General features: G+C 36.8%; 4 protein-coding genes, 1 non-coding gene and 1 pseudogene across 6 annotated transcripts; 3 read left to right on the plus strand and 3 right to left on the minus strand.

Annotated features, from left to right (window-relative positions):
• Positions 1 to 8,123: 8,123 nt before the first annotated feature.
• LOC113346105 (short-chain dehydrogenase reductase 3a-like) lies at positions 8,124 to 9,596 on the plus strand. Its single transcript, XM_026589683.1, has 3 exons — positions 8,124 to 8,266; positions 8,385 to 8,444; positions 8,576 to 9,596. Exons 1-3 carry the CDS (start codon positions 8,247 to 8,249, stop codon positions 9,378 to 9,380), a joined length of 885 nt encoding a protein of 294 aa, XP_026445468.1. The 5' UTR covers positions 8,124 to 8,246; the 3' UTR covers positions 9,381 to 9,596.
• An 842-nt stretch (positions 9,597 to 10,438) lies between these two features.
• On the minus strand, positions 10,439 to 13,564 carry LOC113346134 (annotated as a pseudogene).
• A 310-nt stretch (positions 13,565 to 13,874) lies between these two features.
• Positions 13,875 to 16,845, plus strand: LOC113346133 (dolichol-phosphate mannose synthase subunit 3-like). 2 transcript variants are annotated; one of them, XM_026589727.1, is made up of 5 exons: positions 13,875 to 14,141; positions 14,382 to 14,589; positions 15,740 to 15,865; positions 15,987 to 16,094; positions 16,550 to 16,845. In XM_026589727.1, exons 3-5 carry the CDS (start codon positions 15,764 to 15,766, stop codon positions 16,607 to 16,609), a joined length of 270 nt encoding a protein of 89 aa, XP_026445512.1. In that variant the 5' UTR covers positions 13,875 to 14,141; positions 14,382 to 14,589; positions 15,740 to 15,763; the 3' UTR covers positions 16,610 to 16,845. The 2 variants fall into 2 exon arrangements, with proteins under 2 accessions (XP_026445512.1, XP_026445511.1); XM_026589726.1 differs by lacking the exon at positions 14,382 to 14,589 and having other exon boundaries at positions 13,894 to 14,141.
• Positions 16,846 to 17,026: 181 nt separating this feature from the next.
• On the minus strand, positions 17,027 to 17,729 carry LOC113346107. The gene is made up of 2 exons (XM_026589684.1): positions 17,521 to 17,729; positions 17,027 to 17,383 (listed from the first exon to the last, which is right to left on the minus strand). Exons 1-2 carry the CDS (start codon positions 17,616 to 17,618, stop codon positions 17,176 to 17,178), a joined length of 306 nt encoding a protein of 101 aa, XP_026445469.1. The 5' UTR covers positions 17,619 to 17,729; the 3' UTR covers positions 17,027 to 17,175.
• Positions 17,730 to 18,378: 649 nt separating this feature from the next.
• TRNAS-AGA lies at positions 18,379 to 18,460 on the plus strand. Its single transcript has one exon. It is a non-coding gene; the product is annotated as a tRNA-Ser (tRNA).
• A 198-nt stretch (positions 18,461 to 18,658) lies between these two features.
• On the minus strand, positions 18,659 to 23,411 carry LOC113346130 (auxin response factor 2B-like). The gene is made up of 14 exons (XM_026589724.1): positions 22,934 to 23,411; positions 22,508 to 22,620; positions 22,300 to 22,395; positions 22,119 to 22,175; positions 21,888 to 22,040; positions 21,606 to 21,690; positions 21,372 to 21,462; positions 21,068 to 21,232; positions 20,870 to 20,989; positions 20,716 to 20,791; positions 20,459 to 20,630; positions 19,414 to 20,021; positions 19,140 to 19,330; positions 18,659 to 19,017 (listed from the first exon to the last, which is right to left on the minus strand). Exons 1-14 carry the CDS (start codon positions 23,058 to 23,060, stop codon positions 18,933 to 18,935), a joined length of 2,139 nt encoding a protein of 712 aa, XP_026445509.1. The 5' UTR covers positions 23,061 to 23,411; the 3' UTR covers positions 18,659 to 18,932.
• Between the last annotated feature and the right edge of the window lie 4,083 nt (positions 23,412 to 27,494).

The raw sequence follows: 27,494 nt of genomic DNA on the forward strand, positions 1-27,494 counted from the left end.
CGCGAACTGGCGAAGTTCTCAAACCCGAGAATTTCTGCTGGAGTTTGTGAACTCCATCCGGGAACTTAAGTCCGCGAACTTGAGTAGGTTATGTCTAAAAACGATGTTTAGTGAACTTATCTTTATAAACTAAGGAATGCAATTGCAAACCGTGGCTATAGAGTTCATGAACCGATTCATGTGAATCAAATCGTTTTTGCTTCAATTGTGTCTTATGTAGTACATAAGATTTCCTTGCAATTGAAAAACTCTCTAACTAGTTCATTTGAGTCATTTGAACTAGTTATGGTGAAGAAGAATATGGTTGATATGAAAGTGATCATATGGCTAACCATTTGGTTAACTATTGTTGAACCAACTAATGTACAAGTTTGGGTACGGTTATATAAGCACAGGAACGTGCATTTCATTTGTGTATAACAAGCTATGTTTTAGATCTAACGGTTGATAAATATTAGCTTGAATCAGAATCAGGTTTTCATCTAACGGCGAATATTGAATCCTTTGTTACCAAGCTAACATTGATTGCTAACCCTGATTTGAAAGACTATATAAGGGAGAACTCTAGCAACTTGGAAACCTAATCCCCACACATTCTGTGTGATACTAGTTGTGCTAATCTAGAGTCGATTCTCCTTTAACCTTTGGTTTTTTGATTCTAAACCAGGTGAAGGACACTTCATTGGGATTGTGAAGCCAGACCGATACTACTTTTCTTGTAGTTGTGTGATCTGAGCTTACTATTTATATCGTACTAGTACAATCGTAATAATTGGCTTGAGATTTCTATCTCCGATAGGCAAAATAAAAAGTAATCACAAACATCTTCGTCTCATCGTTTGTGATTCCACAATATATTTTTTCGCTGCGTCGATTAAGACTATTGTGAGGTGATTGATAATACTAGGTTGTTATTCGGGAATATAAGTCTGGATTATCAATTGGTTCCTGTTCACATTGACTTTTCTATGTGATACAGATTCGTTTATTAAAGTCTTCGACTTTGGGTCGTAGCAACTCTTAGTTGTGGGTGAGATCAGCTAAGGGAATCAAGTTCATAGCATCCTGCTGGGATCAGAGACGTAGGAGCATAACTGTACCTTGGATCAGTGTGAGATTGGTTGGGGTTCAAATACAGTCCAGATCGAAGTTAGTTTGGAGTAGTCTAATGTCTGTAGCGGCTTAATACAGTGTGTGTTCAATCTTGACTAGGTCCCGGGGTTTTTCTGCATTTGCGGTTTCCTCGTTAACAAAATTTCTGGTGTCTGTGTTATTTCTTTTTGGAATTATATTTGTTTATATAATTGAAATAATACAGGTTGTGCATTGTTCAATCAATTAGAATATCCTACATTTTGGTTGTTGATTTAAATTGATTGACACTTGGATATTGGTCTTTGGTACCATCCAAGTTATCTCTCTTTGATAAAGACTCGCAGATTTCTATTTGCTTGTGTATAGATTAAATCGATAGATTGAGATATAAAATCTTTGATATACTTTTTTTTATCTAGATTGAGTCTGACTGCCTAGTTGATTCTCTAGAGAGTATATTGGAGTTTGTCCATACATATTGCTAAGCGAAATATTGGGTGTGGTTGTTAGACCCCCGCTTTTTCAATTGGTATCAGAGTAGACAAACACGTTTAAGACCTGATAAGTTTGTGTTTGTGGCAATCTGAGACTGAGGACAAAGTCTCTCTTATGCATACACAGATGTCTCCTGAAGCTTTTTCGATTACGCCAAGTATCTTGGAAACACCTCAAAGGGTTACTCCTTAGTTGATTCTTTCGAATCCCAAGGTAGAAAGATTGTTCCACCTGATATTGACATGTGTTCTTCTCATGAGGCATGTAACACTCTGGCAAAGGCTGAAAAGGATCTCACCAGAATCTCAAAAAACTCTGCTGATTTTATTGATTTTTCATAATCATGATCATCTTATTGATGAATTTGAAAAGTCTCTTGATCGAGAACATGATCTCTACAGCATCATTGAGTCCTTCTCTAAGAATATTGAAAAACTTCTTCAAGAAACTACTCTACATCGTGAAAACATTAGTGTTCTTAAGGATATTGTTAAGGAGGACTCAACTAGAGAAAAACGTTTGATCGAGAAGCATTCATCAACTCTTAACAGACTTCGTGTCGAAAAAGAGAAACTAGAAGCATCCCTTATTCTAGCCCATGAATAGTGCAGATCCTTGGAAAAGGAAAACTCTGTCTTAAGGAGAAATTATTTTGTACAAACTAATTATCATGAATTACAGTACATGACGAAATGTTCTCCAGGAAAAGATTGTGTCAAGAAAAGTTTACATGACTTACAATCTTCTCATATGGCTATGAAGTTAAAACAGATGCCAATTATTGCTCCTCCACCACGAACCCGTACATTCTGTGGGAAAAAGAATCACTATGATATCCATTGTTTTGCAAGAAGGAAACAAATTTCCAAACTTCATAATTTGCTTCTCTCCACTGTTAATGGAACAATAGTCGATCGACTACTGTTGTGAATCGCATGCCCACAGAAAACCAGAAAACTTATAAATATGATATCCTTCCTAGAAATCATCACAGGGCTCGAGTACATTCTAGCATAAATTCTTGTGTTGCTAATGAGAGCATTCCCTGTATTTATAAGACTGTTTCTGGTAAATCTAAATCTAGAAAATGGATCCCTATCCATTCTGATCCTCTTGTTCCAATTGCAAAAGGTCCTAGATTTAGTCCTCAGAGAAAAACTTCTGACGGATATGTTAAACACGCCATGTCCTACTTCTCTGGGACGAAAGACAATCGAAGAAACGCGAAGAAAACAAAGATCAAACTGTCAGATGATATATACAACTTATTTCTGGATGATCATAGTGGGATTAATTTCCACTCTACCACCTGACTCTAGGTATGTGTTTCCTTGTTTCTAACTTGAGAGGTACAAGGAAATTAATTGGGAAATACTCAAGTATGTTGTATATTATTTTTGTTCGTGTTTTTGTGTTGACAGTCCACAAACGTCCGTATCCTCCTCTCACGAGCTCCTAGGGTTTTCAAAACTAGAGTTTCCAACACTTGTTTACAAACACATATATACTATATATATTGTGTTTCTCCTTCCCTAAAATCTTATGGAGAACTCTGCAAAATCTCAAGTGATTGTGCATCTTGATATGGAGGAAGACAGTCAGAAACGTGAGTCAATTCAGGAGCTGGTTCTAAAGAAGATGCTTGAAAGAAAGGATCACAACTCCTGGATTGACGATTCTATCAATGATTTAACTCGTTTTCAGAACGATTCAAAGGTCGAGTTTGTGAATCTTCAATTACAAATAAACCAACTTCTAGATGGTCAGGCCAGAATTCTTGTTAATCAGAATATTCTGATATGGAATCAAAAGAAGCTCATCATGGACTGCGTCAAGGCTAGACAGCTTGCTCGGGTTGTTGATCACAAAGTTAGTGTTCTAACTCACAAACATGGTGTATATACGGTCAAGAGAATAAAGGAAATCAGTGATGCATTCTTTCATGGATTCATTGAAAGATATGATGTCCTCAATGAACTCTGATTTGTTTTTATTTACCTAGTAAATCTTATATTTTTCTTGTTTTACTTAGAAGAATAACTAGAGTTTGGAATAGCCATTATTGTGATTACACATAGCTATGTCCAACGTTTTCATCTTCATGTTTTTAGATTTTTTGGTTTAAATTTTAAATTTGTTTGGAAGATGATTTTTGCAGGTATTAAAATTTTTGGTTTTATATATTGCAATATTATTATGGGATATGTGTGTTTACGACCGTGAACTTGATTGTCCCATACTTTGTCAAAAGTAAAGTCGTTCGTGAGTTGATATGTATGTATTGATAAAAGAATAAATTGACTATTGACAAATACAAAAGTTAAGCCTCTTATGTCAATTTTTGATGGAAAATAGGTTAAAATCTTTTGTATTCAAGGATTATGTCTATTGGATGTCATTGTGCAAATGGTGATGGAAAATAGAATGAGTCCTTGATTATTCCACGGTATTAGGTCGATCTCCGATCCACAATTTGTGTACATACTGTGTTGTTCCATAAGGTGTATTATGTTGAGCTTTATCGACTGAGTCATTATTTTGGCATAGTTGTTGTTTCATGAGATACTTTGTGTCGAGCATGACCAATTAAATTGATTACTTTTGTGATTAATTTGATTGTGTATTTCGATTAGATTAGTTATGGGTTTTCTTGTGATTAATCTAATTGAGTGTTTTTAAGTCTCCATAAGTTTACTTGTGTTGAGCATTTCCGATTAAGTTAATCATGGGTTCTCTTATGATTGATTTAGTATTTTGGATTCAAATTCATACTTGTATGTAATTTTTGTTATGTCCAAAGAAATCCTTATTTTATTTATGAAATTAAGGTCGCTCTTGTTGTTCTTTCGGGAATGACATTTTGTGGGGAAGGGTTCTTTTGAACTTGTGCTTAATTTTCAAATCTTTGTGGGGAGTGCGGCTGTGGAATATTTTAGGGTTATCTTGTATCTTAATAAACTCCTTGATGAATGCATTTAGCTTCGGATTTATGATTGCATCTAAATAAGATGATATATGCTTTCTTTTGGTCATGAAATGTCTCTTTCGGAAATTTCATTAGGATCCCGTTCTTGTACCTTTGCCAATTTTATTGAAAAAAAGGGGGAGAATTAATATGTAGTTCACACTACAAATACATATGGTTTTTGGATCATTATGTAAGGGGGAGTAGTTTCCATGTGAGATGGAGTATTGACTAAGGGGGAGTGACATATCACCATAGCATTGTTGTCAAAGTTGTGATACAATTGAACTTTGACGTTGTGTAATGATACTACGACACTGTATAACAATGATTGAGAACTCTTGTTTTCTCGTTGTTATAGCTACGGATTTTCAACAACGATGATGCTAAACTTACAACCTTTGGGATCATTGGAGTACTTGGGAGTGACGAAGATTTCAAGTAATGTTGAAGATTAGGCATGTGGAATAGGAGCTACAAAACTTTATTTATATATTTTTTGTATTCCATATGTATCGATAGTTTTGTCACTAAAATTGACAAAGGGGGAGATTGTTTGAGCATTTCTCGGTCGAACTCGCTTGCGTTGCTATCTCAAGCATGTTTGTCAATGTTAGTGATCTCTCATTAGATCTTAAACTGACATACATTCAGCATATAGTGATCTCTCAAATGCCTATTAAAGGCTTTCTGGTTAGCAAATTTGGTGCCAACCAGCATCATACTTGGATCAACTGGTTCAACCTCTTCATGTCCAGGAAATTGCGGTTCTTCTTCTTTCTTACTAAAGTGAACTTTGTTTTCTTTTACAAAGTTTTGAAACCACTCAGGTTCTTCATCAGATTTTCCACCATTACCTCCATGTTGTTCATTAATTTCATCTTCATCAGATTTGCCAACATTACCTCCCTGTAGTTCTTTAACTTCTTATTCATCACAATCATCATCTTCATCTTCATAAACAGTACCAATCTCACTATAACCATTCTCATCTTCATTACTATCAAATAATACTTAGGGTTCCATTTTTTCCATTACTTTCAAGCTCATTCCTCAGATCTACAAAAGAGAGTTTTCTTGAAGAACCCACTTTTTCAACTGATTTTCCCAGTTTAGCTACAACTCTAGGTGATCTCATAGGTAACTATTGAATATTCATACAACTTTTTTTAACGTGAGTAGTAAATATTCCATGTTATCTGCATCATACTCATCACTAGGACTTATTACAGACACTTGAAGTTCAATACAACCCTTACCATTTGGTGTTGCATCCTTCCAAAACCTATCAAAATCTTCATCAGACAATAAGTATTCTAGAATATTTGGGTCATCATTCCACCAAAACAGATTAACCTTTTGTCTATCACCAAGCTATAATCTATTATGCACCATTTCCTATAACATTTCCAGATGAATCAGGTCTTTGTATATGTTGGGGAAAGATAAACACAACTCACAATTTACCACTTCAACACATATATCCCTATAAGGAATAGATTCTTTGTATACAAACAAAATCAATTCAATAAATAAGGATATCTATAACAAAACCCTAAAATCAAATCAAAAATTCCAGACAACGTCGAGATAAACGATGAAATAAATTAGAAACAAATAAACAACCCAAAAGTAAAACCCTAATCTTGAAAACATAGATAAAAGACAAACCCAACAAATATCATCAGATGGGTTCATTAATAGGGCTCACAAATCATCAAAAACAGGTTCAAAAAAAAGGGTTTACAAATCCTACCTATTTTTCATCTTATTCTTATCTGGTTTTTTCTTCATCACGTCTTTAAATCTTCTTAGATTCTTCTTCTAGTTCATGAAATTTTTGATTTTACAACAATAAGTTCCTTGGCCGATTTTGAGACAAGCAATAAGAGAGAGGAAATGAAGCGAAATGAAATCTAATCTTCTTCAGAACCATTTTGTTTCTCAGTTATGAGCACATCTGTAATTTTGTAAGAAAAAAAATCAGGATGTTAAGAACCAACGCATCAGCCTTGGGTTTGTCGACTTCAAAGCTTTTTTCTGGTGAAATAAAGGAGTAATCATCACCAGCAGATCCCATCATATACTGCAAAAGGGCATTATGATTAACAACAGATATATAAAAAAAATCATCATCAATTAAAAATAAAATTACATGATGAACGTCAAACAATACCTGGAACAAAATAAGAAAAGCGATTCTGCGATGGGAGAAAGGCTCTGGCGTCTTCTTTATATTCCACAAATCAACAAGATCCAAAGAAGAAAAGGAGTCTCTACTCGCCACGTATAAAGGCTCCAGATACGGGATAACAATCAAATAGATACTCATCTATCTGAAGATAACTGACGTGCACCGAAGGGAAACTATCTCGCTCAAGGAACAAGCCAGACTCTATCTATCCTGGTAATGTACGCTAAAACTCTTCTTGTGATTTTTTTTTAAAACTATCTTAACATCTTGAATTATTATTGACTCGAGGTAAGTTCAACATCAGGCGGTTATACCAAAAACACGCGGAGCATTATCACACGTCCGCGGCTCTTCCTTACACGCTCGCGACTCTTCCACTCACGTCGAGTACAATTCTTGATTCCCAAAACCTACTTTACTACTTTTTCTTATCTTATTTCATCTCACCAAATATAATATTTTATGTTTTAGCTTTATCTTAAAAGGTACTCCCTACGTACCTATTACATAGGCGGAGTTTAAAATTTTTATAGTACCATTAGATAGGCGGAGCTCCACTTCCAACGTTGTTTTTTCCACTTACACCCCTATTAATGATGCATGAGTATCATACAATCTAGTTTTACATGTGAGATAGAGATATATAAAATAATATTTATATTGGAACAAGGTAAGAATAAATTTACAAAGTAGAAGGAAATTTATGAAAACTAAACATTTTCTTATTTTAAGAGAATACTACCTCTCCGCCTATATAATAGGTACGGAGGGAGTATTTTATATTAAAAAGAAATAGTAGCGGGACTGCATTGGGACTCTTAATAACCAAATCTGTTCATTTTATTATAATTTATCATAATGCAAAAACGCGATTGTTAATCCACGTAGCTCAACAAAAAACAATATCTGCTTATTGCCATAGGATTGCCCTTAACTCTACTACTTTTTAAGTCGCACCTTAATTTTCATTTCAAACCATCGGGAAAAGAAATAAAAAAATGAGGGCGCGTGAACAAAATATCCTAATTCAATTTATTTTTATTTTTATTTTTCAGAAAATAGACACTCACACTCCTAACCCATTTTCATCGGAATAGATGTAGGATTACAAATTCGAAAATGACAAGTGTCGCACATTTTTCCTGCAAAGTAAGGCCTACCCACCATTGACGCCAAACATTTTTACCCCAAATGAGTTGTCTTAACAGGTTCCGTTGTATGATGCCTGCAAGAGTTTTTGTGTGCCACAAATTCAAGTTTGTTGCAAAGATAGTGCCTGGGGTGCATGATTATAATTGCCAAGTAGTTATTCTGTTTCTGTAGCTTCTCCATTAAAACAAAGTTGTCATATTCTGCAGTAACATGGGTAGGGTCCATTCCTACCACAAATAAATTGTGTACACTACACAGTGTTTCTCCCTCTGAGAGAATCCCTTGGACCTTAATTTACAACAAGACAAACCGAGAAAGATCGGCATCTCTAGGAGAAAAAATATTATGTTCAGGATTGGGACCAGGTAATCCTTTTTCATCATCATTTACAGTTTTCAATTCTTCTGAACCTTGATTTTACTTCAATGGATACTTCTAATTCTTCTATGAATTTCTGATAACTGTTTTCAATTTAATAAACAGAAAATTTTCCAGCATGATATCAAGAAGATGTTGCTCAAGTTTTTTCTCTGAAGCTAAAAGGTACATATTTCAGATTATTGGTGGCAAGGCACTCAAAGTGTGCTTCTTTTATTGTTTCTTTGCATATTTGAGCTGTAGATTGAGTGTAAGAAATAAGTTATGTAATGACAGGTTTTATATGAATGTGCTAGGTTAGATGACAAGGTTGCATTGATCACTGGAGCAGCTAGTGGTATTGGAAAAGCAACAGCTAAAGAATTCATTGACCATGGTGCCAAGGTTGTGATTGCAGATATTCAGAAACAACTTGGCCAAGAAACGGCAATAGAACTAGGGGATCGAGCAACGTTTGTGTTATGCGATGTTGTTCGAGAATCTGATGTTTCCGCTGCAGTTGATTTCACGGTCTCTAAATACGGACGCCTTGATATCATGTTCAATAATGCTGGAGTAGCAGGCCAATTGTCCCCAAGCATTACAGATCTTAACCTAACAGAATTTGACCGTGTCATGAGTATTAACGTTCGGGGAGTTATTGCTGGGATAAAACATGCAGCGCGTGTTATGATTCCAAGGCGAACAGGTTCCATTCTCTGCACCGCCAGTGTAACTGGGATCATGGGTGGATTAGCACCACATACTTACAGCATTTCTAAAGTTGCTGTTACAGGGATTGTAAAGTCTGTGGCAGCCGAGCTCTGCAAGTACGGAATCAGGGTTAATTGTATCTCACCGTTTGCCATTCCGACGCCTTTTGCGATGGATGATATGGTCAAAATTTATCCAGGGATTGACGCTAATCGTCTTGTGAAGGTCATTCATGATGCTGGCGAGTTGGAAGGAGTTAACTGTGAAGCTGCTGATATTGCGAAAGCTGCACTTTATCTGGCTTCTGAAGATGCCAAGTATGTGAGCGGTCATAATCTAGTTGTTGATGGAGGCTTCACCTCCTTCAAGAGTCTTATGTTCCCATCACCTGATCATGTCTCGGAATGAAACACGTGAAGAAAATAGAGGTCTTAGCTCCTTCGCCTTGTATGCTGTATGGCTTATGCTGATGAAATTGTAGATTTCCAGAGAATGAAAGCACATGAACTCAGACCAGAAGTTATTTTGGTCAACAATCTCCATGTGAATATGGAGGCACCAAGTGAATAGCAGCAATTTGAGCACAAGCCAGCACTGCAATGGGCATTGGTAAATTAATGACAACTGCATCTACCTTTCTAGCACCAATATCTTTCGATCCACAAGCTACATATATAAAGCAAAGCTCAGCCATTAATATAAATCCATAGAACTAATAAAAGGGAAACAACAAAAATAGTATGTAATTAAAACAAAACTAAAATTACTTGGCAAAATTTGTGCAGCGACCGAGTATAGGTTAAACTGATCTTGACTCATTTCCTGCCTCTAACTTTCATTCAGTTTCCTAAATAAGTTGGTAATAGAAGTAATACAGACCACCTCTAAACCACTGCTTGATTCTCAAAGTAAACTCCGAATATGGTAGATATCTTGTTGGAATCCTTGAATAAGTTCTAGATCCTTAAGTCAGAATCCCATGGTGAGTGAGTAATAAGTCCTAGATCCTTAATTTAATCACTGGAGCTCTTGGATTTCTGGTACTTGGTTTTCTTTTTCCATTGTTTTTAGTTTCAGTGACAACTAAATACTGGGAATACCTCAGTTGGCCAAGTGTAACTCTCCTGTGAATTTGCCATTAATGGGGAAAGAAAAAAAGAGAAACAACTGCTTCTTCTAACTTACAATAAGTTCCCACTTCTTAAATAAATTTCTTCCCCTGTTAGGGAAGCATAAAGAGTTTAAAAGAAATTATTTCTAAGATGAGGTTTTCTGTAAGAACTAGCATTTTTCATTTTCATAAAATAAACTAGATAGTAACCTGTGCCGCCAAGAGTGGGAATTCTGCATATGTTTCTCGGGATCGAACTCTGGCACTCCAACAGAAAATGAATCAGAGGCTAGTATTAAGCCAAAAATATCATCTTCTACAGGATCGAAGGCAATGATATCTTATTGATCCGTTGTAGTACATTACCAGCTGAGAAGAGAAAACAAATGGAATCTGAAAAAAAAAGGAGAAAAATTACATAACCCAACAACAATATTAATCAGCTACCATATGTATTGATCAGCTTCCATATGTATATTCTAGAAACATAAATCACTGAATATGAATCAGCTTCAAAAAAGAATTATTGATCAGCTTCCATATGTATTTTAGAAACATAAATCACTGAAATGGAATCTCTAAATTACAACAAAATGAATTGTTTGCAAATGCAAACCCCCGTGGGTTGGGGTTGATAGATCTGTAATTTAATAGTACAACCTAAGAAAATTTACTGTACCAACTCTATAAAAAAATGTTTGCTTTCTTCTGGGATTATCAAATACAACACGATATCAATAGGGTTGCGGTATAACTCAAAACTAATCACATAACATGACAAAAATTGGGGATGTAGAATATGCCGGGAGGCGGGAGCGTACTAATCAGACATGGTTTCCCTAAAGAGTTCCTTAGGCGCTGCAGAAAGAAGGATAATGCAAGTATTAGGACTAATTTAAATAGGAAAGGAGAGAAAACAAAAGAATAAGAAGAGAATGATTATTAACCTGGCAAACCAGTGAACCTTTCATACAGTTCATATGCCTGCCCGATGAACATCTCTACCCCAGTAACAACTGCAGCTCCTGATTCTTTTGCTTCCAGCAAGAGTCTAGTCATTTTTGGAGTGTAAACGGCATCAAAAACCAGTGCATAAGCACTTAGGGCATGCTGCATATAAAAGCATTTTCTGTCTGTAAGCTTTCATTGCGACTAAAAAACTGTTCCGTTTAATTATACGGGATACTTTTAATAGCCCAGGAGTATGTGGAACAGGAGAAAGCAAAAGCATCACGACTTTAGATGTAACTGAAATAGGAATCAAACCTTTGGTATGGGTGTTTCTTCTATTTTGGGCTGCATTCCTATAGATGTCGTGTTTGCAAGAATCATTCCATCCTCTGGGCAGAAAGTTTCCAATTGAGCAAGAGTAACTGCATCTCCTCCGACCAAATCTGCTAGTTCTCTGGCGCGCTCTTGGAGATGAAACAATATATAAGTTATCACCCAGAAACTTTAAGAAAGGAAGACGACAAATCAATTCTGGAACCTTACCATAAGTGCGGTTGACTATCACAACTCTTGCTCCCTTTGCCTTTGCACCATAAGCAAGGGCCTTACCTGCACCGCCTGCTCCAATAACAACGAACAATTTACCAGCTAAGGGTGAACCACTTCCCTGGTAAATTGTATCTGAACCTGCAAAAGTACACTCATAAAATTGGGGCACCGCAAAAGCAACATTGGTCTAAATGAAGCTTGTGGAGTATGCGAGAAACCTCTCAGCCCATCTTCTATGGCAGATATAGCACCAATATAGTCGGTGTTGTAACCAATTAACTTCCCATCACTTGGTCTCCTAACAATGGTACTAACAGCTCCTATTAACTGTAAGGATTTCATCAAGAAGATAAACTAATCGAAATCAATCCATTACTCAACAGTACCAAACCATTGACTCATTTCGGAAAAATGAAAGTTGTGCTAAAAGCAGGTACCAGTTACCTTGGCAATTGGATCGACCTCGTCACAGCATTTAAGTGCAGCTTCCTTGTGCGGAATTGTACAACTGCATATCAAATGAACTATATTACTCAACTGGTCAAAAATATCTTCCTAGATGGCTGTTCAGCAATATTAAGTTGCAAATCCAGGAACCTTTGGCATCTATTAGAGTAAGTTTTTAGTTTTATAACCTGAATCCAGCAAAATCAGCAGATGCATATGTATCCAAAAACTTTGCAAGGTCATCCACCAAAAAGGGCACATAAACTCCATTAAAACCAGCGGACTTAAAGGCTTTATTAAACAAAAGAGGGCTCTTGCTGTGTCCCACAGGCTTCCCAATAATTCCAAACACTTTCGTTTCAGGACCTATGTGTCTGAGGTTGTATTTATACAATAAATCCTTTATCGATGGTTGCCCGGGAGCTGATACAATTCCCTCTTCAAGAGTACCAAAAGTGAGATATCCACCATATTTAGGGCAAAGTAACCGTGAGAACCAATCCAATAAATGGAACCTAAAATGAGCAATCAATCTGTGAGAATAAGTGTGAAAACATTCAACAAGATGTTAAAGTACGGCGAAAATAACTAATGGATCCTGCAGTTGGCACCTATACCAACAACTGACAGATTTCCCGAAGTGTGAGAGCACATAGTGAAGTAAACCAGTTCATGCAAGTTACTGATTGAACTATATATTAGCGGTGTATTGTTACACATACTCTAGGTGTAAACAACAATGAGAAGAAACACATACAACAGCGATAAAGTTTTTCACACTTGTTTTCACTAAAAGATTTTCCAATAAAGGATAAGGAATTTACATGGCTTACTTGGGAATGCATATCATCTGAAACATGCGAGCGACATCTGTGACATCCACAGCAGCTGTTGCAATCTTCACTACGTCAGCACCAGTAGATTGTATTCTTGCCACAAGATCACCTATTTCCTCAACTGAAGGAGTGGCATGGTAGTTATGAGAAAGAAACGATAATTTTAGACTTTTCACGTGTCTTCTCTTCTAATGAACTAATAAACTCATGTGCAACCTTGAGAAAAAAACAAAAACTATAAGTATCAACCATTTCTTAGTATTTAGCACACCTCAATGAACATCATAATGGAAATAATGCTACTGACCTGAAGCTCACATCAATATGATCAGCTCCCAATTCCATTGCCAGTTTAAGTGCATCCAGCCGAATGCTATCGTCACCTTCATACTCACCACCTTCCCATTTCGGTCTATGTAAAACAACGAGATAAATAACTCATTCAAAGAAATTATGCCTAGATTACTCGAGCAAGGGAAAAGAATGGATGCGAACCTGTAGGTGAAAAGAGTTAGCATGTTACAATTTTGTATTCGGGTTTGAAGATCTTGGTGAGGATTGAAGGTTGATAAGTTGTCTAATCTGATCTCAACGATATCAACCCCAATTTCTTTAGCTTTGGACATATCAGTAAACATCTGACTGATAGATTTCCCCATTATCGGAGCACATACAAATGTCGAATTTGTTCCCATTCCTCCCGATAACTGAACATTCATTAATCATTCCATACAAAAAAAAAAAACACCAAAAAGACAGAAAAAATGAGAAAATTAGGTTGAGAGACTGTTCGAAATAAGGATAAATAGAGTGTGGAGATGTTACCGAGAGACTGGTTGATTCCGTTAGATTTTAGATAGAGAAAGGAATTCGAAGAGTTGCAGTAGACTCGATGGTTGAAAGAGCGAGGGAGAAAGAGAGTATTTGTACAGTATTGGTGGCTACTGGCTACTCCTAGTGAATATCCATATCATCGGCAACTGTGTATATAACCCGGCCACTCAGGTAGTCAGGTTCTTGCTTCAAAAAGAAAAAAACAAAACAAAACAAAAAAAGACCGGGGACCCACCGTCCGAACCTCACAACTTTTGGTGGGTAATGGGTCTGTGAGTTGCGGTATTTGACAGTCCCCAAATTGTTCAGTCGGGAAGAAATCTGGGTGGATTATATTACTGCGAGGATTACCTGGGAGGGAAAGTGGATCTCTCTATCAATCTCTCCTTTCAGTTTCAATCTCCTTGTGTCGAGGATTGAATCATCTACAGATCAAAAGAGGTAAGAGACTTACTGATTCTAGGGTTTTGCCCTTTTAAGTTTTCGGAATGATATATATCATCACTGTTGTCGAATTAATTTCTAAGCTACCAAATTATAATTTCTCTCTAGGCTTTTCCAAATTGACATACATATGATCCGGGTATCTAAACTATTCTGAAGTCTTTGATAATTTAGGTATCAAGCTTTTTTTTTTGTTAAACTACTGTTGAAATATCTTACTATATAATAAATTTGCAGGCAAAACAACTCCGGTCTTCTTTCGCTGTCGCTCTTCTTAATTTTACAATTCCTTTTACTCTCTTCTTTCTGAGCTCTCTCTTCTGATTTAGTCTCCCTCCATGCTTAATTTCGGTTTAAACGAATTACTTTACCTGATTTAGGGTTCTTCTTTTAAGTTTGGGGCAAAAATTTATTCATCCATATTCATCTCTACAAGTCGTGAATGGTAGGTTTTCATCCTTTTTACTTTCTATTCTCTTTGTCGATTCATATCTTGATCGTTAGGTTTCAATTAACAATAGGTTTGTTTATTTTCACACATAGAACGACATCAAAGAAATGATTTTTCGAATGGGTTTTCATGAAATTCAACCTTAATCTTTGAGTGGATTTTCACGAAATGATTGATCTTACTAATATTAATACCACACTTCAATTAGAATAATAAATTTTCAGGAAATGCCTAAAACCATAATTTGTGAACTTAACTGTTTGTTAATTTTCCTAATAGAAAATACATGTTTAATGTTCAATTTCAGTGATAAGTTCACAGCTGCTGATATCCTATTCAATCTTACTTTGAGGAACCAGTATTTCTCTACTCTTATTACAAACCAAAATTCAAATTTAATGAGCAGGCAGTAATGTGCTTAGAATGTACTAGCAAAAAGGTATTCATACTGTAGAATGCCCCAACTTGGTTGAATAAAGTTTCAGGAACTTGCCAATAGATTGGTAAAGTTATTTGATAAAGTTAAGTAGGTTTGAGAATTTTAAATATATGCACTTTAGTTGCTTAGGATTGATGTGGGTTTGTTACCATCTTGGTTGTGATTTAGATTTTAGTTGTATGCCCTATTGCCCTTTAGTTGTTCGACGGAATTTCTAAGTGAAGAGATAAGTATATATGCTTAAGAATATATTTTGACATACTTAGTTTCTTTATGTTTATAACTTCATGATATTAGTTATCCATGGTACTTTGATCTACTAAGTTTGACATATTTGGACTTTGACAAACAAATTGTTTATCAACAATGTGAGTTCTGACGCTTCACTCAAGGAATTAACATTCTGAACGCTCCTTGCAAAAGTCTTATTGATCAAAACTAAAAATTTGGGTTGGACTTTCAAGTGTAAGCTTCTGTCGATGACAAATGTTGTGTTTGATCTGGCCTTTAAATAGCGGAAGGTCTATATCGCACTTATAAGCATGCGAAACATGAGATGCAAGTTATTATGACAATGGATATATATATATATATATATAAAGCTAATGAAATATATTGGGAAGACTTTGACATATGGTAACACTGTATTTTGATTTATGATGCTTTGTTCTGTACCAATTGTTGTTTTAATTTTTGCATATTCAGGGCATCTTCTCATTGTAAAGACAGATGAAGCATATTGTAAAGATTTTAACATTGCTTGTGGCCATCATTGCCTTCTGGATTGGGCTTCTGGAAACCTCTATACTTCCACGTAGCTATACATGGCTGGTGAGTTTTTGATCTTGGTGGGTTATATTCGCTAAATACTGGTCTATTTTTTGTTGTTTCTTTTGTCTTTGTTTTTTTTTTGGCGAGGGGTTAATCTTTCGCTCCTGGTATTTTATTTCAGCTACCCATCTATTTCACCATTTCACTAGGATGTTACGGTCTTCTGATGGTTGGAGTTGGTTTGATACAATTTCGAACATGTCCCGAAGAAGCTGTGCTGCTGCGAAAGGTATTCTTTCTTTTCTGTATGTTTTCCCCTGTGTTGCATTTAAATTTTTCCCTAAGGTGTTTGTGACATTTGTTGTTGATGATATCTATTCTTGTGACTTATAAGATAACTAAGTGATGTTACACCTTGCAAGTTGAAATGAATGAGTTTCCATATCAATTGACCCACCCTTATATATCGTTCCATTCTAAACTTCTCTTCTTTGGTACAAGTATAAATGGTTTTGAATTGTGCAACTAAAGTAACTTAACGGAACTACTATTTTCATGATTCCTCTGGTCTCATTGTGAAACGCCTACCTGAACAGAACAAGTAATATGCATACTGAAATGTCATGTGGGTTTTATGTTCGACTGTCTTCAAAAATGCCATTGAAGCCGGTGGATTGAGCCAAAGTCAATGTATTTCATCCTCCTAATTGTTTTAAAATTTTAACCTGTCTTCTTGTGACGCAGGATGTTGTTGAGGCTAAGGAGTTCTTGAAGCAGAGAGGTGTCGATGTAGGAAGTGATTGAAGTCTTGATGGGAAGATTCTTTTGCTTTTTCTCGCATGTTTGTGAATGTTAGTTGTTGATCTTTTCAGCCCCATGCTGGATACTTCTCTAGTGTGGTTTGGAACTGAAGAGTTTACCGAAGTTCACTCAATCTTGAACAGGTGAAACATTAGCATAGTTGCCATATTTTCATTTGATCACAATATGTACGCATTGACAGATTCTAAATATACAAGCAATTTTTTCAAATGACAAAATGTCAGGTGTGTGTGTGTGTGTGGCAAGGTAAGATGAAACCTATAATAACATTGTTTCTGAAGAAAGCTACTCGGATATCCTTGGACAGGAAATGAAATGTTTCAACTGGAAGCGACTGAGTTCATCACAGTCAGTTGACTCGGTTCTCAAATATCATTTTGGGCCTTTGATGTCCCAAACCAGTATTGCGTCTTAAATAAGTAACGAGTTCAACATACATTATGCAATTAACCATCTTAGAAAATTCATAACATACAATCCTGTTACATAGAACTTTAGGAGACCTTAAAAGTAAAGATCAATTGGTTTACAAATAGGACATCCTAATTTTATTGCTGAGTTACAAATAAGCCATTACTCTGATTATCCTTTTGTGGTGCTTTATGATTCCCCTTTTCTTCTCTTCCAGCGGACGACTCACTCATATTCGTCATTCTAATCTCTGAGACGGAGGCTGTAGAATGTGTTTGCGGTGGCTTCTTGCCCTTTCCAGGGGGAGGAGGCGGCGGCTTCCTGGGATTCACTGCAGCTCTGCATCTACAAGTACAAGAAATTCCAAATTTAAAAAAAAACAAATCACCAACTGAAAAAATTCTTTAACAACATATATAGAAAGCAATCTTTCTTTCAAACAACAAAATGTTTTTGAAATAATCGTGGCATTTAGTATTTACCTAATTGTCTTGTTCTTTTGATTGGTTCGCCTTAAAGTGTTAGGTTTGAGACCTACGGAACTTGCCGGAATGAAGCCAGTTATCTGAATTGAAGCCATTGATTGTTTGAGCAAGAAAACAAAAGCTATACTATGTCTTCTTGCACTTGCTCAAACTTTTCGCTGTTTGTTTTTCATTGAAGTAGAACTATAAATACCCACTGAATATGTGAAGGTAGTCAACACTTCGAATTTCATACTCTTTATCTGGCTGGCTTGATTTTGAATCAGTGAGCATTCACACAGAGGACTTTGTTTTTTATTTATAACTTTTTTCTTGCAGTTCATATTCTTGTTTGGTATGTGGACCGCAACACAGCGTATGAAACTTAAAAGTTGTGAAGTTTAAAGTTTGAACATACATTTTGAAATAATGGATGTTATAGCTGAAAGAAACATGTTAACCTCATGCTGCACGATCCTACAGCCATCCATCCAGAGGAGATGAACAAATCTTATAAGATCATCAATCAGACATCAAGTGCTATTATTATAATAGCTTGAATGCTTCCCTTGACTATATTTGAGACGAGCCACTAGGGACCAGTATGATAAAGCAGAATTTTGAACCTTACTAGTTTGTCGAATGCTGCATCTCGTTGTCAGGTCGTACCAGAACTCTTGCAGAGCTAACTACTTGGTGATGACATATATCCAATGTAAGCTCCGAAAATGGGAATATGAAAAAGAGAAAAACTAAAATGAGAAGAAGAAAAAAAAACGTGAAGTATCACATCGAGAAGAGATTGAATGTTTGAATTGATCTCGCAGGGAATAAATCATAGATATGTAGTACGTGTAGGGAGAGATGGCAACAAAGGTGGACGTGCCGGAGTGGTTATCGGGCATGACTAGAAATCATGTGGGCTTTGCCCGCGCAGGTTCGAATCCTGCCGTCCACGCTTTTATTTTTTAAATCAATCACGATTTTTATTTCTAATTTAGATACTTGCCTAACCACGCAGTGGTGCTCTAACAAGAAAACAGATGAAACAGGATAGCTATCCTGAGCCTACCAGCTGGGTTCAAGACATCAACTGCTTCAACCAATAAATGATAACAAAAAGAAATGTAAATTTAACCAATCAAGAACATAAAAGAGTGAGAATTGCCTATGTATTCCTGTATTTTGAAGATATTCTCCAAGTATTCAAGATCACAGTTAGGATGATATTAAGCAAAATAAAGAGACTAACAGACGAATGTATTTTTACTTCCCCAAGGCTAAACAGAAACTACAACAGCTTCTGCTTGGATCACTACATTCCCCTTAGCAAATCTACTATTGAATTTTGCCTGAAACACAATCCTGAATGCATTGGTATATATACCCACCCACCTATGTACGAAACAGCTTTTTCGTAAGGAAAATATTTACGGAATGGGCAACGGATTCAATGAACAATCCATGTCTTCCTTTGGGCATATCAACAACTTTCGTGCCATCAATTGAAATTCCCTGAGTGTAACACATGAGAGAATTAAGCAAATTAGCATAATTAGCTTGAAAAAAACATATACAGGTACAGGGGATGACAGAGGGTGACATAGAGAGAGAGGAATAAGGTTCAGATGCTTAACTGCCATGGGTAATCCCCAATCTGCATAGTATCCCCTTCGTCATCAACATATATGACATTCCAACCATTACTTCGCTCGATCAGTGCTCCATTGAAATCGAACATCCGATCAAGCTCATCTATGAGTTCATCATACCCTCCAAGTTTCATGAGATCCACAGATCTTCCAAGAGCAGTACCATACTTCAGGACCTGAAAAATGTGCTCAGGTTACATACATCTGCCAATTACACTAGCGAAAGCCCTCTTTACTTCTTTTTGGCAGTATCAAGTACCTTAGTGCAACTTCGAGTTGTAACAGGACAGTTTTGAAGCAATTTCTCCGAATCACCGTCAGAATTGCTAGAATCACATCGCTTCATCATCTTGGATGGCCCAGAATGTTGTTCAGAATTGACAAACTCTGGTGGAGAAATGACATGCAGTGAAGCAGACTCAGTTGGAAGCTTAACCAAATCAACACCAAAAAGCATGCACTTGCCATCGGAATTTGACTTGGTTACTACATTCATTTCTTTGGATTCAGGTTTATTGTGCTTCTCATTTAGAACGGACCAGTTGCTAAGGCTTAAGCCGGTGCTACCACGTGTATCATAAGTAGATGAAAGGGGGATGCAGTTGTTGAGTCCAAAATCATTAGGCATCAAACTGGAAATGGGTATTGTGCAGCACAAATCTGGAGAGAACTGAATGTTGAGGTGATTTCCAGATTCAAATTTCTTTGGTGCCTGACCCCATTCTAGGTTTGGGATAAGGGAAGGTGCTTGTGGTGGTTGGCGTATAGTGCCCAACTCGATAGCGCTTATAGCACTTTCTTGACCTTGCAAAACCCCTGAGTGTCTCTTTTGTGGTGGTGGTTGATCGAATGTATTCTTTGAAGAACCTAAAAAGTTCAATCAGTCCAGATACATCATTCACATGGCAGGATATCATTTTTCTCATTCATTCACAATTCAGATAAAAAACCAAAACTCTTGGATTTTTACTGAGCGATTAAAATATCAAAAATGAAAAACCACATGCTGTAACAACCTTAGAAGCAAGCACTTTCAGGTAACATTAGAAAAAATTCCTAATACTTCTCGAAACTACAAGCGGCCATAAGAAATGATATAATTTCCGGAAAAACTTTGAAAAGATTTCACATTCCTTGACAGCCTTAGAAGCAGCACTTGCAGGTCAAATTAGAAAAAGCTCCTAATACTATTTCGGGAATGCAAGCGATCCCAAAAACAGGTAGAATTTAATAAAAAACTCAGAAGTTACTAAGCTATCCAAAAGCTATTTGTGACATAAATAAGACAGACATTGAAAACTAACCATCATCCAGGATAGATGAATCAGCAGATGAGGAGTGCTGGGTTCGGACCCTTCTTGTCATTTTCAACTGTACTGGAAGCGAATTGGTCCTTGCATTGTCAGATAGTTCAATTGTCCAGGGAGAAACTCTTTGAGGACGAACAGCTGTTAAACAAGGTTCATCCCATGTAACCTAGACAGAGGATCATACACAGGGAAAATTAACTAGAAAGTTGTATTCCGAAAAATTCAATACAAATTACATAACTGAAACTTACAGTGAGACATCTCCATTTCGATCTCGGCCACCTAATTGGATCAACATCGTCAATTCCAACAATTGTACCCACAATTCTAAAATACACCAAACAGAAGTTAATATTACACCTACTGACACAAAGAGCTGAATCTAAAACACACATTTGTATGCACCTTTGTTTTGGGCATTCTTCTCCCTCAAACTTCATTCTGAACCTCAGTCCAATGGAGTATTTGTTCTTAACTGAGCTCATGTATTCATTGTACGGAATTAGGAACTCGGACGGACTCATCCTGTGAAAGATCAACAGATATCAGCTACAATGTGCAAGCAAGATAAAAATGTAGTCTGCAGAATTTAATTATTCTTACCTAGGACAGTAATATACACTAAACATGGTCCCAGTAGATATAGCATGAGATGCAGTGGCAAGTACACCAAGTTGCATGCTGCGACAAGATATAACAGACGAAGAAGCATTCTGTTGTGTCTCCATTGCACGGCGAACACCAACACGAAGTTCTCCATTTTCACCCCTGCGCACAAAAGATCCCTTAAAAACCATTGAAACTTAAGTTCTAATGCAAGTCATTTTGAACAAGAAAATGCAGGTCACTTCTGGGCAGCCTCATCTTAAATGTCTACCTGAAGTAATGAAAAGAAAAGGGAACAAACCTAAGGAAGACAAAAGTATCTCCAGTAACAAGCTTCTTCGAGCTCACATAATTACTCCAACCAGTGGTAAACAAATGCCGCTTCGGATGACCTATAGTAATGAAACCCAAAAAAAATTGAAAAAAAACGAGTCAGGATGTTAACAAAACATAATCTGATTTCATCCTGCCAGAAATATTTAGTATTGAAAAACACCGACTCTGGATTCAAAGATCAAATTAGAGTTCAGCTTACCACGGTAAACATGGCGAAAGTGCCACTCTGCCCCATGCAAATCCCTAGCCACTAGTTCTTGCGACGGCAGCTGTTGAGACATGTCCTGTAACAAAACAAATAGATTAGCTGACCGGGCTAACCTTTTAAGAAACTATCCAATTAGCTTCAAACCCATACACAAAAAATTATGTGATGCTAAATTTTCCTGAAGGGGAATGGGTTTAATACAGCATATATACTTGGTATACTATAACACTATGCAAAATCCAAGTTTTTATAAACTTAAATTACAAAACCAACCAGTGGAGGAAGGCATTCATCAGCATGCCGCTTTAGAACAGAAAAGCCACCATGAGTACTCGTATCAGAAGCGGTGAGAATCTTGCTAAAAGAACGTGAATGGCTCCCAATAGAAGATCTAGAAGTTTCCTCCTCAATACCAGACATCTCTTCCTGTGAGGATGCAAGGCATTAGCCACATGCACAATCCAAATAAAAACAACCACATAAGCAAATCGAATGAGTATCCACCTTCGTCTCAGGAAGCAAAGTCACTTGCGCAAACACCTCATCGGTTTCTAATTCAGCCTGCAATACCAAGTTGAAACAACAAGTATCCCCACCAAAGTCAAAATCTCACAAAACTAAATGAAAACAACTAATCTGAACACATAACGTTGTTGTATTGTAAGACTCATAGAGATTCATATACCTTTAACTGCACATATACAACCCGGCAGAGAATTTGTGAAGGCAAATTGTGCTTTGGCAATTGTAAATCAAATTCTTGATTGGTGTATGCTTCAACCTACAAACCCAAATCAAATCTGTATTACAAGATTTAACATCACCTTTCCCACGTATACAGATAATTCCCGAATTGATGTAACAGTAAATATGTACAAAGTTTCGAACATAACCTGTTCCAAGTGACCTTGAGGAAGGTAGAAAACCCTGTCACCAACATGGGGAATGTTAACAAGAGGACCAGCACAAGCATGCCAGAGTTCAGTATATAGCTCATCCTTCTCATCTAAAAATTGAACACACAGAAGCAAACAACATTGAAACCCACATGAAAATAAACATTTGAATTAAGTATTACACATGATTTTAAAATCCAAAAATCCCCCAAAAAATCTTTTTAAATGGGTGGGTTTTTCTTCAATAAACTTTACCCACTTCAAAAATTCAAATGAATAAAATAGTAGTATAGTAGAGCCCTTTTGTCCCCAAATAACAAACCCACAAGCAACTTCATCAAAAATAGAGTACTAATGCTTCAAAAGAGAAAAAAAATAGAGTACTATACAAACAGAAAGAAAAGAGAAGAGAAGATTCATTACATTGGTTGTTTGTATGGGACAACCCCTCATGCACATAAGCAGTAGTAGTAGTAGCAGGACCTTCTTCCAAATTAGGGAACATTTCTTCCAAGTTCAACAACCTCTCTTTCACACCATCTAAACCCATCTCTATTTCTCTCCCTCACTACAACTAGTAGTAGCAGAAGAAGAAGATGTTTGTAAATCTTTCCAAAAACCCTCAAAATCTTAGTGGGTCTCTTCAACTTTCACATATCACCACTAAAAATCTCCTTGAGAGATGAACTTTGGGTTTTTTTTTCTCTCTCTGGTCTCTACTTGCTCTGAGAATCTGTAACGTTTAAAATTAGTTCAGTATTTTTTTCTCTGTGTCCCTCTGGAAACTGTACTACACGCGTCTCTTTAAAACTCTCAGGAGTTTCGTTTAGCTTTATGAGCAAAGCGCGCGTAAACCGTTGTCTTTTGCACAGTGAGTATTTGAGTAAGCCAGACCAGAGAGACAAAGAAACAGAGTAGAGTAGAGTAGTAGCCGAAAAGATAGATGGATAGATAGATAGAGATAGTAGAGACAGACAGGCTCAGCACATACACAGTCCTGCTGTACCTCAGTTTTAACCATGGCTACGGTTTCACCTTCTCTCTCTCCTCAACCTCGCAATTAGCACCATTTAACTCTCATATGAATCGCCGGTTCATTTATCCAGCGTGAGTTTTCTTTTTTCTTTTCTTAAAGCACGCATTTATAAAGGAAACAATAATTACACGTTCGATATTACTCCCTCCGTCCCTATTATAAAGGCGGGAGTTGTAAAAATTTGTAGTCCATAGACAGACTTTCAATTCCAAAATGGGTTTTTCAATATATTGTCCTTATTTATTATAATTAGTTATCACCACAATTAAGTTAATGTTTATACTGTTGGATATTGTACAAAGGATAAAACAGGAAAGATGATGGAAATGTAGGAAATCAAAAAAAAAATCTTATTCTAGGAGAAACTCACTTCTCTTATCTTATTCAAATTTTAAACAGGAAATAAGGTCGTTTACAAGACTGCACATGGGTCAAGTGGGTCGGGTTTTATCTAAGGCGGAATGTAGTGGATGAATTAGAGGGAATGATAGAAAAAGAAAACCGTGGTGTAAAGTTTTTAAAATTTGAATCCCCGTTCTCTCTGCTCGAAAGCAAGGAAGGTCAATGGGGATTTCAAAATAAGCGAGGATTGAATCCTCTTTAATATCAGATTTAGGGTTCACATTTAGTGTTTTATATAAAAAAAACTCTCTTGGGAGAGGAATGTTTCCTCGCCCATATCCTAATTCCCTGTCTCATCACTACACTAAGACCTTACTCCAAGGTGACGTGGCGTCACTGTGCAACCCCTACCTTCCCTCCTCCATTACACTCAGCCTAATACCAACTACCAACCCAATTACAATGGATTTTTATTTTCATAGCCAACCCTGTCTCAATTTCGGGCGGGTTTTTGATCCACCCGTTACGAGTTGGTCGGTTTCGGGTTAAAATCCGCTTTAAACCCGGTTCACGTCTTGACTGAAAATGTAGATATATTTGGTTTGTTTCTTTTTATATATGTTTGTCAATTATCTCTGACTTATTACTTATTGCGTAAAAGGGATACAATAAGTTAATAAACAAATTCTAGTGCTATTTATTACAAGTAAAATCCAAAACAAGAAAAGTTTTTTATTTTGCTAGGTGCTAGTCGTTGTTGGAATCGATGGTGGTATCGAAACAGTTTTTCTGTCGGCCAAGTTAAACCCAATATTGATACTTTGCATTTGGTGGGCACCGAGTTAAAATCCCACGAGTTTGGTATGGGCGGGTTGGGATAAGTCGGACGGGTCTTGTGCAGCTCTAGTCGTTTATAACAATTTGATTTAGAAAAATCGGGATTACGTGGTCCAAGATTTTTGTCGACAGATTTCCAGTTTGACTTCCATGTGTTGAGTGGTTGCTAGAACATCCGACACATAGTTTCCTTCCACGTAGTTGTATTGGATGATAGAGTGTGGTATTTGATGCATTTCTTTTTTATTTCAACAACCACCGAGGCGGTGTAGCATGAGAGCTAACAAACAAAAATATATTCATTAAAAATGTGTAAAAAAGGACATTTGGTCATTGCATTTCTGTTGTGATTCTGGTTGGAAGCAGCAAGTAGTTTCAGCAGTTAACGCGGTTGTAATTCCTAGTGGTTGCGTCATTGTCATTACAGTTCTCGCCTCTAAATTCCTGCGAATGAATCCTGCATGTGCAAAACCCAGATGGCCTCTAGCATCTCTTTTCGTATTGATCATTATCCAGTCTATATCAGGGTTGGACCATCCAACTGAAATGGTTGTTGATGATTTGGTGTTATCGTGGGGGTTAGATGGTGGATCGCCGGGTAACACCATACGATGGGTTTATTTTTCCATGTGTACTCGTGTTGTTGCATCAAGGCCCAAGATAAAAAGTCCTTCGATGTTGATTGGTTTTGGCGGTAAATTAGCTCATTTATGGTTATCCATACCAAAACAGGAAGCAGAATGATGTAATAGCTAAGTTGGGGTTGGTTTTTGTAGGAGATGAGCAATTGTTGTTTAATGAGTTATAGAATTTGGGGTGTTATCACTGGTATTTTTCATAGTTGGGATCCGAGAGAGAAGGATGTTCCAGACTATAACTGTTATGGGGCAGTGGATGAGTAAGTAATCAACTGTTTTTGAATCGGAATTGCATTGGGGCATGGGTTAGAATTTGCGAGATAGATGTGGTTTATGATAGAGAAAGTCAGGAGGCCTTCATTAATTACGTTCTACAAGAAAGTTGATTTTTTGGTGACATGGTAAGGTCCATAGGAACTTGGTAAATATGAAGGGGTTCTAACGAGGTTGATGATCCTCTTGGGTTACTCATTTATACCCAGAAGCAGTTCTGTACTTTCCTGATTTGGAGTGCGGCTAAATAATCACATCTTGGGGGTGGTTTTGTGGCAGGTGGATGTTTACGATTCTTTGGGATGCAAGAGGTGTAGGTTGTTTAACTTCTCATATATCCAGTTATGAGAAAGGGGATCATTGATATATGCTACCATTTGGATGGGGTAACATTGTGTCGGGTCAAAATTCCGGAAGTGCGAGATATGGGTTGTTAAGTCATTTCCAACGCGATGGAAAATAAAATGTTGGAAGGTAGGAATTAGTGAATCCAATTGCTTCCATTGAGAACTGTATGGGTATGGGATGGTACCAATAATTTGTAAAATTGGTTGATGTATCACTACAAGTATAGAGATTATTGAGATGTACCACTACAAGTAATAATAACCAAACTAATTCATTGAATCAAATACCATGTTTGAGAAATCAACCAATAATAAGTGTTTAGCTACTCATAGTTATGGAGTTCATCGACATAATAAATTAACAAAATAAGATGAATAATAACCAAAAATAACCCTAGAAACATAATCGTCTATCTCCAAAAGCTTTAAGTAAATAGTATACGAGATATCCAAAAGTTGTAGAAGTCGTCCCCTTTTATATCAATCCCTTTTTCCAAAACTAGGTCAAGTTATCCAAATTCCATAACAAAGTAGTCTCCCAAGCCCATATGTGAGAAGGATCCATGTAGAAACTCTGCCCAAAATATGTCACCGGAAGTCCAGAAAAATGGCCGAAAATCGGACAATAAGTAATTCAAGTAACCGGAAAAGTCAACAGACACGGGTCAAATTCACTCAAGTCGGTCGGGTCAACTGGGTTAGCTCGATCAAAGTCAGACATGAGTCAGTGGACTCAACTCATTGATGTCATAAGTGAGCCAGCTGCTAGTTAGATAAGTACTGTTTAAGTCAAATGCTAACCGGCTGAGTTAGTTCTAGGCCATAACCATCTTGCACATTCCTAAGCTTTGTTACGCCATGATGGTGCATTAGTGGTTCAACTCCAGCTATGATGACGCTTTCCCCTTTCCTGTGTAACCTAACTTCTACCAGCTGAACTGCAAGAACTTCAACTCATCATCCCCTAAACTCTAGCCGAGACTCATAACCACTTACGTACCTGAAAACTCACATGCCTAGCACCATCAATTATGTCTCAGACGCACACCACTTCATTGCATTACATCACCTCCATTGGAACTGCAAGCCTGAGCATTCATCTACACACTCCTCCATTCGCAGCAACTATTGTTTATACAACATCCTGCAATTTAGCTTAAACAAAAAGCCTCAATTCAAACCCTGTAAACACCAACAACTGCACACCATAAACATAGTGCAACATAACCTAACTCCTTTGACTGCAATTTTGTAGCTTCAGTTAAAACAACATCAGCAATAATAACACAACTCCAGTCATATCACCAATTGTATTTATGTTCATCGCCACAACCATCCAAAACTGTAGCTGCAATTATATCATCAGAAACCCTTGTCATGGACTCACCATTCCATTATCCATTTCTTTTCAAATCATGTCCTAAAAATACATCTAGGTTCATAATGTATCAGCACCACATCAACCCCAAACTATAACTCTTGTCCATAACAATAACAACGTAAGTTCCTAC

Source organism: Papaver somniferum, unplaced genomic scaffold (assembly GCF_003573695.1).
Source record: "Papaver somniferum cultivar HN1 unplaced genomic scaffold, ASM357369v1 unplaced-scaffold_93, whole genome shotgun sequence".
Classification (NCBI taxonomy): domain Eukaryota; kingdom Viridiplantae; phylum Streptophyta; class Magnoliopsida; order Ranunculales; family Papaveraceae; genus Papaver; species Papaver somniferum.

Excerpts from the sequence above, each read along its gene's own strand:
- LOC113346105 (XM_026589683.1), top strand. The coding sequence starts at position 8,247 with ATGTTCAGGATTGGGACCAG. Across the intron at positions 8,267-8,384 it reads ATGTTCAGGATTGGGACCAG|AAAATTTTCCAGCATGATAT; the intron begins GTAATCCTTTTT and ends TTTAATAAACAG. Across the intron at positions 8,445-8,575 it reads TTTTTCTCTGAAGCTAAAAG|GTTAGATGACAAGGTTGCAT; the intron begins GTACATATTTCA and ends TGAATGTGCTAG.
- LOC113346133 (XM_026589727.1), top strand. The coding sequence starts at position 15,764 with ATGAAGCATATTGTAAAGATTTTAACATTGCTTGTGGCCATCATTGCC. Across the intron at positions 15,866-15,986 it reads CACGTAGCTATACATGGCTG|CTACCCATCTATTTCACCAT; the intron begins GTGAGTTTTTGA and ends ATTTTATTTCAG. Across the intron at positions 16,095-16,549 it reads AAGCTGTGCTGCTGCGAAAG|GATGTTGTTGAGGCTAAGGA; the intron begins GTATTCTTTCTT and ends CTTGTGACGCAG.
- LOC113346107 (XM_026589684.1), bottom strand. The coding sequence starts at position 17,618 with ATGGCTTCAATTCAGATAACTGGCTTCATTCCGGCAAGTTCCGTAGGT. Across the intron at positions 17,384-17,520 it reads CAAAAGAACAAGACAATTAG|ATGCAGAGCTGCAGTGAATC; the intron begins GTAAATACTAAA and ends TTGTACTTGTAG.
- LOC113346130 (XM_026589724.1), bottom strand. The coding sequence starts at position 23,060 with ATGGGTTTAGATGGTGTGAAAGAGAGGTTGTTGAACTTGGAAGAAATG. Across the intron at positions 21,233-21,371 it reads GATACTTTTGTCTTCCTTAG|GGGTGAAAATGGAGAACTTC; the intron begins GTTTGTTCCCTT and ends TTTTGTGCGCAG. Across the intron at positions 20,631-20,715 it reads CGAAATGGAGATGTCTCACT|GTTACATGGGATGAACCTTG; the intron begins GTAAGTTTCAGT and ends TCCTCTGTCTAG.